General features: G+C 43.2%; 1 protein-coding gene across 1 annotated transcript; it reads left to right on the top strand.

Annotated features, from left to right (window-relative positions):
* Positions 1-6,864: 6,864 nt before the first annotated feature.
* On the top strand, positions 6,865-10,660 carry LOC127761061 (growth-regulating factor 4). Its single transcript, XM_052285271.1, has 5 exons — positions 6,865-7,130; positions 7,228-7,457; positions 8,059-8,470; positions 9,870-10,294; positions 10,399-10,660. Exons 1-5 carry the CDS (start codon positions 7,021-7,023, stop codon positions 10,404-10,406), a joined length of 1,185 nt encoding a protein of 394 aa, XP_052141231.1. The 5' UTR covers positions 6,865-7,020; the 3' UTR covers positions 10,407-10,660.
* Positions 10,661-11,058: the final 398 nt, after the last annotated feature.

The following is an 11,058-nucleotide window of genomic DNA, read 5'->3' as shown; positions in this document are numbered from 1 at the left end:
AAGTGCTCCTTTATATCTCTGCGGCGCATCGGCCCATCACGCATCTAGCAGTTGCAGGTAGAGGTACTACTCTCCCCCTGAGGAAACACAGTGTCACGATGGATGGAGCAGAGAAAAGCGTAGGCATGCAGACGCAGACGCAGACGCAGTTGCAGCTATAGCTAGCGGGCGTGACGTGACATTGGCATCCTACTCTAGCGCCTGCGCCCCCGTAGCTGGGCTAATATAGGGAAGCATGCCTCCTCCCTCCCCATCACGTGCACCACCTGTCCTGCAAAGCCCCAACCGATGCCATATGCCATTGCCAACTCGACGAGCAGCAATAGATGCATGCGGCGTCAACGGCGACCTCGCCGTCGCGCGGCTCGCTGCAGCAGCGGCGCATGCATGCGACACGGTTGCAACGCTTCGCTACTGTGCCCCTACACCGTTACTGCTGCTCCGATCCGCTAGCTTCCGCTACTGTGCTGCTCCCCCTGGCCCCTGCTGGCCTGCTCCGTCGATTGGTTTGATACCTTGCCTGCTCGGTGAAACGGCGCGAGGCGAGGCTGCGAGAGAAAGCTTTTGGCCGTCTGTGCATCACAGTGGTACAGTACTTAGATTTTTTTTTTTCTTTTCGTGCGTGGGGTACTTTTCCCTTCCTCCCCTCTGCACAAAAGATATCTGGGTGGTGCCGAGCGATCCAGCTGGGTCGCATGCATGCACTGTTCCTACCTGTTTCTTTTTGTTTTTCTTTTTCCGTTTCCTCGTCAAAGCTGACACCGGCGAGGTCCTGGTAGGAACATATTAGGAGTACACGGGCAACACAGGCATGCAAATTCAACCCAAAATAATCTGGGAGTTGATGTTTTTTTACTAGTCCTTCATCTTCATGCAGTCCGGCGCTGCACCAGCGTGCTGACGTCCGTTCTTGCGATTCTGTGATCACCCCGGAGTACAGCATGGGGAGCAAAAACAAATCCAGCTTCGTGTTCAGGGAAACGCACGTTTCCAAGAGAAAGAAAACGAATTACTCGATGCGGTGGCGCGGCGACTCTGGCAAGGGCTCGCGCGGCGCGGGTCGTCGTCACGGCGACTCCCACATGGATTCGGCCAGAAAAAGTCGCGCCGCTCGCGGTTCCGCGTGACGTCGTCGTCGTGCTCGTCTCCGTGGCCCGGCATCTCTACGGTGGAAGCACGTTAAACGTCCTCCGGGGCTAAGCATTTTGTCATGTGAGTGCTCGTTTAGTTCCTAACTTTTTCTTCAAACTTTCAATTTTTCTATCACATCAAAACTTTTCTACACATATAAACTTTTAACTTTTTTTAAAACTTTTAATTTTAATTAAATTTTTAATTTTGACGTAAACACAGTCTGAGTTGGCACTGTCGCGGCAATATTGTAACAGTGCCGCTGTGCCTGTCACTCAAGCTGGCGCCTGGGGAGAAAAACTAACCAAGTGTACTCTTATTTAAAATTTATTATTATTATTATTATTATTATTATTATTATTATTATTATTATAAGATATGACTAGTATTTTATGTGCGATTAATGTTTAAATTTTTTATAAGTTTTTTAAATAAAATGGACGGTTAAATGTTGGATATTAATTCTTACTACTACACTTATTTGAAATAGTGGTAGTACGCTTTTTGAAAGGCCATTAACTGCCCATATAGAAACTTGAGAGCAGAGCAGCAGGTTGTCTGGCTAGTCTTTTCGCTAATTAATGAACCCAAATTCAACATTTTTTCCAGGAGCACCTGGTAGTACTACTGGCTACACTGAGCTCTTGCCAGTTGGGCAGTTGCTCTTGCTCTTTGCAGGATGCGATCTTGGGCAGGTGAGGAAAAACGCAATGCGCATTGATGATACCTGTAACGGTTGGAACGTAAGAGCAGTTATAATAGCAGGTTATTAGCGAGCTATAAACATATTTTAATGAGATAAATAATAAGAGAGAAAAGCAGCGGACTATAGATCTGTAGCCAGCTGCAGCACGGACTCTAAGACACACTGTATGTATGACAGGTGGGACCATATATAAATAGTATAGTAAGCAACTATTGTATAAATTGGCTATTAGATTGGCTACAGATGAATTGGAGCTAGTAGTGGACGGTATTAGACTTGCTCTAATACAGCCTCCAAACAAATTGTGACGCGAGGCCCAGCCGGTTGTGTTAGGGGGTGTTTGGGAGAGAGGGGCTATAAGCCCCACCCCCTTATTAGCATTGGGTTATTAAAGCAAGATCAATAGTAACGTCTACGGTCGGCTGCAATTTTCAGCGTGTCATCAAAAGTTAGTTTACTAGCTTACCAGCACAATAAGAGCAGGTACACCAGCAGACTATAAGCCAGCTATAAACATATTTTAAGGAGATAAAAGAGGAGAGAGAAAAACAGCGGGCTACAGATTTGTAGACAGCTGCAGCATGGACTCCAAGATACATGTGTGTATGACAGGTGGAGCCTTAAATTAAAGAGGAGGATACCATAGTTGACGATCACATCTCTAAATTTTGATAGTGCTAAAATAAGTGACAAATTTTCGAATCAGCTCTAAGACTTAATTAATACATTGAAGTAGTTGTCCAAAATTTAATGGCGGAATGAATGTTTGGTCTCAAAAGTTTCGTTCAGTAAAATTTTTTAATAAAAACATGTCTTAAGGTCTAATACAGTCTTTCAACCCTGCATTTAAAACGATATCTCAACAATATCATCTTATACAAAATCTATATCTGAATGTGTAATTTATCCTTACTAATACCATACAAAATTATCTACACACTTCGCTTGCATATATATACTCAAAATCTATTACTTCTTTAGTCATCAAATGTAAATAATAGATTCAAATTTATGTACATATCGATTCCTTTGATCAGGCCAAAAAGCATGGAAAATTTGTTGTTTTTTATGTGGTATAACCGTAAAGCTAGACACTTTTCACTATATATCTTACATAAGATTTAGGGTATGGGCTTATGTCCACATGGCACTTTTGTTGGGACTAAGAACCATATTGAACTGTATGACAAACCTAAAGGGTATGTCTGAACAAAATGGAACTAAAGGACTAATAAATTGGCCTTGGAATAAATTTGAGGGACTGCCGTGGGTATTGTCCCAAAAAAAAAAAGATTTTGGATAGCCTAGATTATCGAAAAACGTGTAAACGTTTGCTATCTAAACTTAAGATTTGCTCTTCTTCGATTATAATCTCAGCAACTATGTGTTACTCCCTCCGTCCCATAATATAAGGGATTTTGACTTTTTGATTGCAACGTTTGACCATTCGTTTTATTCAAATTTTTTTTGCAAATATAAAAAACGAAAAGTTATGCTTAAATTACTGTAGATAATAAAGTAAGTCACAAATAAAATAAATAATAATTTCAAAAAGTTTTGAATAAGACGAGTGGTCAAACGTTACAAGCAAAAACTCAAAATCCCTTATATTATGGGACAGAGTGAGTAGTACTTAGTAGATACTCCCTCCATTCCAAAATATAAGGCACAACCACCCTTAATCCAAAGACCAAGAAATAATTATTATCATCTGGTAGTTTGGACCATCCTAATAAATACTAATGCATACATTCAATAGGATTAGATAACATGAAAGTGGAGGATTTAAAAAAGAAATAATTTAATAGAGAAGATGTCATAGTTAATTGCATACTTGCATGTATGTCTTATATTATGGAACATCTAATAAAAGTTATTGTGCCTTATATTATAGAATGGAGGGAGTATGTTGTTTTGGTTTGAAGACACATCATTACCATTGCTAACATACAATTTGAAACTTTCTAGATTTTAATCAAAGTTTCGGTTTTTAACTAGTAGCAAACTAAATAAACTTTACCCAACGAAAGAGTTGGCAGTGCCACTGCCAAAACTTACCTAAATTTTGGCACTACCAATATTTCGATAGAGTACGAAATCAGACATACCCTACGATATTCCTCTTATTCCCTTCGTCCTAATATAACTGCAACCTAATACATATGTGATATATTCTAGGATGTCCAGATTCATATTCTTAGGATAGGTCAGTACGTCACACCTATACTAGGTAGTATTTATATTGGTTACTTTAGGGGCAAGAGAACTATCCGCTGCCTTTTCTAGGAAAATGCTAGTAATCGGGTTCCCGATCAACGCCAGAAAAATCGGGCTCCCGCTGCTTCCTACACCTCCGTGCCATCCCCACCACACGCCCCACCACATGCGTCGTTGCAACAAATCACCCACGTATTATGGAAATGCTCTATTAAGGGAATCCGTTTCAACTTTTATTTCACCAACAATATTTCATCAAGTGTACTCGTGATGTTTCACTATGTATAGATCAAATGTTGCAGTGAATTAAAATATCCTTTTGCTATTTGCTGAAACATTATTTTATATATGGTAAAACAACACCTGATTTTTTGGAAACCGTTTTGTTTCATACTTTGAAGTAAAATGTTTCATGAGGTGGTTTGGTTGAGTTTAAGCTTTTTAAACAATTGAAACGTTTTCAATCTATTTAATGAAATAATTCCGGTCTACTTGATGGAACAGCGCCTGATTTTTGAAAAAAAATCAGGTGCCTCGCCTTTTTTATCAGTTTATACGCTGATTGAAGGTAAAACAAATCGACCAAAATGGTAAATGCATTAATGGACATGAGTCTCCATACAGTTCGACCACTAATAAACTAGTCAATTCGTTGAACATAGGTCTAACAATTTACTTATTGGCTTATAAGGCCTTGTTTAGTTCGCGAAAAAGAAAATTTTGGGTGTCACATCAGACGTTTGACTGGATGTCGGAAGGGGTTTTCGGACATGAATGAAAAAACTAATTTCATAACTCGGCTGGAAACCGCGAGACGAATTTATTAAGCCTAATAAATCCGACATTAGCACATGTGGGTTACTGTAGCACTTATGGCTAATCATCGACTAATTAGGCTCGAAAGGTTCGTCTCGCGATTTTTATACAAACTGTGCAATTAGTTTTTCATTTTATCTATATTTAGTGCTCCATGCATGTGTCCAAAGATGCGATGTGACGTTTTTGAGAAAAAAAAATTGGGAACTACGCAAGGCCTAATTTAAGTTTTAGAACTTAAAGTGTTTATTCTAAGTTTTCTTTTCATCGTAGTTTTTCTTGCGGCCGGTTTTCAAACCACTAGTATTATAGATATAATTTTTTTATTTGCAATTTATTTTTTACGATTTATCAACCGCAGTTTATCCGATTAGTCTTTGGAAAATGTTACTGGAAGAACTAAAACCCAGATAACCCACACCAAATAATATTAATAAAAAATCTGCATCTGCATTATAGTACGTCAATCCAGCTCCACATGTTACTGATCTTGTGGTACTGTAGTACTAATAGTAGTATATTAGTACACTGTTTTGAGGTATTCCAACGTCGAATAAAACAGAGAAGTACCACACCATTATTGTGAACTCGAAACCTGGTAGTGATTAATTGCCTCATGGCAAGCAAACTGAAACAAACTACTATTACTACTGCTCTCCCGTTTTATATTGTTCATCGTATAACCCAAAATCAGAATTTCCAAATTATATCTTGTAATCATGACTGCATCGTTTGACATACAATACTACATATAAATTGAGTCTGTATACGTATATTCAAGCATTTGAGATGGTTAAGCACTTTTTTTAGCATTCTAAGTTTCTTATTTTGTAGGATTTTTAGTACGAGGTAAGACATACTTGAAAAAAATTCTAAGAACTAGAGTGCATGTGACCACCTAACTCCTTGCAATTTTTATTCTTATAATTTGAAAATCCTATAAACCAAATAAGCCCTTCAAAGGAAATTAAATCATGAGGTTTGAGGTTAGGTTTGAATTCTCTAAAAAGTGGAGGAAAGGACTCAACAGAAAAAAAATCCTATAGAATTTCGATCATATAAAATTTTAGTTAAAAATACTTTGTTCCAAAATTGCCATGGATAAAATGTAATTTCTATGCATACGACTAAAATTATCGATGGCAACAGTGCATGAGCATATATTTATTTCATTGACCTACGGTTGCATGTCTTCGATCTCTATGGAGTAGTACCGAGGCCAAGTTTAGTTTTAAACTTTTCCTTCAAACTTATAGCTTTTTCATCACATTAAAACTTTTCTACATATAAACTTTCAACTTTTTCATCACACCATTCCAATTTTAGCTAAACTTTTAATTTTAACGTGTACTAAACACATCCTGAATTCAAAACTCTTTTTATTTTCCTTCAAGATGTCCGATGCACACGCTCTATGTAGACGCAAGAAGATGTTGGAGCAGCAGACTAACAGTAGCAAAAAAATGGCAGGTCGAAAAGCAACTGCGACGGTTGCTCCGTCATCCTCTCATCGCCTTTTTATTGCTCCGGCGTTGGGAACCGCAACAATGGAACAGCCCAAATCGACAGTCCCCTCCCCCCCCCCCCCCCCCTCCCCCCACCCCCATCCTCTCTCTCCCCACGCAATACTTGTCACTACTCGCGCTACCCACTACAGCGTCTCTGCATGTATATCCATCTATCCATCCATTCCCCCATTTTCCAAATAAAAATACAGCAAACCAAACACAAACGCAGCCACGCACTGTACTCGAAGAAAAATCGGTGCTGTACGTACTACGCCACGAGATAACGAGAGAGAGAGAGAGAGAGAGTGAAAGGAGAAAATGGAAATGCTACTGCTCGTACCACGCCGCTACGTCCGCTAGGTCGACAGGCCCGGGGGGAGGCAGGTGTTTGTCGTCTAGCTCGGGTCGGAGCGCGCCTTCTCGTGTCGGGCTCGACGTCCGCGACTCCTCGCCCCTGGTCGAGAGCTCGCAGGCGCAGCGGGAGAGAGAGAGAGAGAGAGAGAGAGAGAGAGAGACAAGCCGCGCAATAAAGGCGCGCGCGCGAGCGAGTGAAGCAAAGCACCATTACTAAAGACCGCGGCGTGTGCTTGCGTTGCGAGCGAGCAAGAGCGAGAGAGAGATTGAGAGAGAGAGAGGGAAGGGATGGCGATGCCGTATGCCTCCCTGTCTCCGGCGGTGGCCGACCACCGCTCGTCCCCGGCAGCCGCGACCGCCTCCCTCCTCCCCTTCTGCCGCTCCACCCCGCTCTCCGCGTAAGCAACGCGAACCCGCGGCTACAACCCATTTTCTTGGCTCCAGTGGTGCATGTGACAACACGGTGAGACGTTGTGTGTGGGTGGGTGGGTGCAGGGGCGGTGGTGGCGTCGCGATGGGGGAGGACGCGCCGATGACCGCGAGGTGGCCGCCGGTGGCGGCGGCGAGGCTGCCGCCGTTCACCGCGGCGCAGTACGAGGAGCTGGAGCAGCAGGCGCTCATATACAAGTACCTGGTGGCAGGCGTGCCCGTCCCGCCGGATCTCGTGCTCCCCATCCGCCGCGGACTCGACTCCCTCGCCGCCCGCTTCTACAACCATCCCGCCCGTACGTCGTGTTCCTATTTCTTGCCTCTCCTCTACCATCGCTGCATTGCTTTTGGATGCTTGTTTAGTGTCGGCTTCTTTGTTTATTCCGATCAGGCGTACTTTGCTTCCATTTGTTAATTGGCTCCGGGTCATTTGTTAATCCGGGTTACGCGATTCAAGAAACATGCGTGTGTGTTTTTATGCTATCCTCCGGATTTGGTACTAAAAAGGCTTGTTTTTTAATCCAAAACTCATGCTCGCTTCACGATTAGCGCATCATTTTTTTTTTGGGGGGGGGGGGGGGGGAGTTTGCCCATCATTCTGTCTCTGTTTGATCTGATAGAGGACGTGCACACGCTCTTGTCTGAAATAAAATCTTTTGTTTATCAGTATGCCCATGGGATAAGCCATTTTCTCTGTGAACCAACACCCTGGCAAACTGTTTTTTTGCTCACCATTTTTGAGCGATTGCTAAGAACAGATAACTATGCCCTGCATATGGATCGGATATGGACTTCTCAAATATTCAAATGCCATTCTATTAGGAACTCAAAATGCATTACCAACAAATGTATTCTTGTGTGTAACACGGTTGCTACGATGTGCCTGTTTTTGTACAGTTGGATATGGTCCGTACTTCGGCAAGAAGCTGGACCCAGAGCCAGGGCGGTGCCGGCGTACGGACGGCAAGAAATGGCGGTGCTCGAAGGAGGCCGCGCCGGATTCCAAGTACTGCGAGCGCCACATGCACCGCGGCCGCAACCGTTCAAGAAAGCCTGTGGAAACGCAGCTGGTCGCCCAGTCCCAACCGCCCTCAGCTGTTGTCGGTTCTGCGGCGGCGCCCCTTGCGGCTGCCTCCAATGGCAGCAGCTTCCAAAACCACTCTCTTTACCCTGCTATTGCCGGCAGCAATGGCGGGGGCGGGGGGAGGAACATGCCCAGCTCATTTGGCTCGGCGTTGGGTTCTCAGCTGCACATGGATAATGCTGCCCCTTATGCAGCTGTTGGTGGTGGAACAGGCAAAGATCTCAGGTGATTGTTCATTTCTTTTTTTTTAATCAAACGCCATATTTACTTGTTTAGCACTGTCTTGAATCATGATATGTATCCTTCCGTTGTCTAAAAAAAAGGTGCCATGCTCTAACTGATTGGTGTCAGGTGGATGCAGTTATGAATCTGTATTTTTCTTTGTGATCGGTTAATAACTGTGTCCCATTTGTTTGCATTGGTGGCAATCGAACCAGCTGTCCATGCTCAGTAGTACTACTTCGATTTGGTGCTGCAATCACTGAAAGTCTGAAACTTTACTCTCTGCACTGCAAAAATTTGTGTTATGTTTAGGTCTCCAGAGTGCTGCCTCTTTGCCCTTCCCATACTTTCTGGTATCAGTTTTCAGCCCCAGAAGCCGGGGACAGTCTCCATAAGAGATTTCTGCTCCAGTGAAACTGGGGTGCAGGGTCTTAACATGGCTTTGGCCCAGTAGTTTGAAACATGTACTGTCCATAAAGATGATACTACTACATATTTGTGTCTGCCCTCGCAGTGCTTGTGCCTGCTGGTGGCTGATCATGGCTTCCCTTGGCATTTACTCCACTTCTTTATTCCTCCACAGAATCCAGTTGTTTCTGTCTCTGCTCTTCAGGGGCAGTCAATTATTTGGCCCTTGCAAAATACTCTCTGAAGATGTCTCACCGATCACCACTATACCTGAAACATTTTCCAGTGGCCAGCGTGAGCTGCATGATGCTCCAAGTCAACTCTATACTCATCCAATGTTGATGATTAGATTTTAACAATGCAACTCTTTGATTTATCTTCCCTACAAAAAAAAAAGGAACTCTTTGATTTATCTTCGGTGAATCTCAGTCTGACCTTAGTACCTAGCCTCATTATTTACTTCACCAAATGTATAACTCTACAGTGCTTGTTTGTGTTGATTTGGTTTAGTTTAGTTATTGAATTATTCGGTCACCTTAGTCTTTGATTGTTTTTTTCTTTCTGCTCTTGTCATCAACTGTTTAGGGTTCAGCTGACTTGCTGCTGCAACTAAACTGTCTTCTGGTTTTACTGCAAAATAGAATGTTTCTTGGGCCATGATCTGCTGCTATATATGATTAGTTAAACCATGGTTCTATGTTTGCTTATATGAATTCATGACAAGAATACTAACTTTTGGAAAAGGTAATTTTATTTTTTTTGTATGATAATAATGCTTTGGATTCTTTCTAGTTTATCTGTCGGACTTAGGTTAACTACATCATTTCCTCCGGTACATGGATTTATTTCATTCTTACAATTGAGCCCTTATGAATATTTTCTTCCTAATTCTGTTCTAAAAAGTTAGAATTGACATATTTTCGATAGGTACATGCCTAGCACTTGCATTCGTGTTTCCTACTAATTCCCAATCACTGTATCTTCTCAAATTCAGGTATACTGCTTATGGCACAAGATCTTTGGCGGATGAGCAGAGTCAACTCATTACTGAAGCTATCAACACATCCATTGAAAATCCATGGCGGCTGCTGCCATCTCAGAACTCGCCATTTCCCCTTTCAAGCTATTCTCAGCTTGGGGCACTAAGTGACCTTGGTCAGAACACCCCCAGCTCACTTTCAAAGGTTCAGAGGCAGCCACTTTCGTTCTTTGGGAACGACTATGCGGCTGTCGATTCTGTGAAGCAAGAGAACCAGACGCTGCGTCCCTTCTTTGATGAGTGGCCAAAGGGAAGGGATTCATGGTCAGACCTCGCTGATGAGAATGCTAATCTTTCGTCATTCTCAGGCACCCAACTGTCGATCTCCATACCAATGGCATCCTCTGACTTCTCGGCGGCCAGTTCTCGATCAACTAATGGTACGACTACTTGATCTCCCCCCAATTACTTCGTGCGTGTTTATGTCGGTATCCTGCAATGTCTGAAGATTTCTTACTGAAAACGTCATCTGGTCTGTGTGCAGGTGACTGAATGCTGCGTGGATGATGATCCTGCTGCCCAGTGAACTCATACTGGCCTTGTTGCTGTCTTGCTCTGCGATTTTCTGCCTGCTCGCGCCCACCGTACGATAGTAGCAAAACATTCTATGCTTCTGTAATTTACCAGTGTTCCCCTGTCAGATTTGCGTGTGAAATCGATCAAACTCCGTGGTCTCCTTTGGACGAAGGGAGATGTCAACGTTTTCCTTGATGTTTACTGCTAGTAACATCTTATTACTTCCCAAATGCTGATCAGCCTCTGCTTGCTATGCTCTCCTGTTTGTCGACTCAACAGTGCCGTCAACATCAGTGCAGCAACGTGAGGCTCATGCTTTTTAAGGTCATTTTCCCGATGATGACAGTGTCCTACTAACCAGTTCCTTTTGCAAGTGGAGAGGCTTTGCTTGCGATGGCCGATAGATAGACAGGTTTCATCTCTTGAACGAGCCGACGAGCGAGCAGCGCGCAAAACGGACGAGATGGCCCCCATGGCTCCTTTTCGCCAAAAACACGATCGGGCAGCAGGATCCGTTTGCCTTTTGTCAACTGGAGCCCGTGACAAGTAATGTTCGTTGCCCCAGCTCCCCACGGCCCCTGCATGACATGGGCTCCACCCCCTCGCACACCCGCCCTCCCTTTTTATC

The sequence above is a fragment of the Oryza glaberrima genome, chromosome 2, assembly GCF_000147395.1.
Source record: "Oryza glaberrima chromosome 2, OglaRS2, whole genome shotgun sequence".
Lineage (NCBI taxonomy): Eukaryota > Viridiplantae > Streptophyta > Magnoliopsida > Poales > Poaceae > Oryza > Oryza glaberrima.
This window is presented reverse-complemented; position numbering and strand designations above follow the sequence as displayed.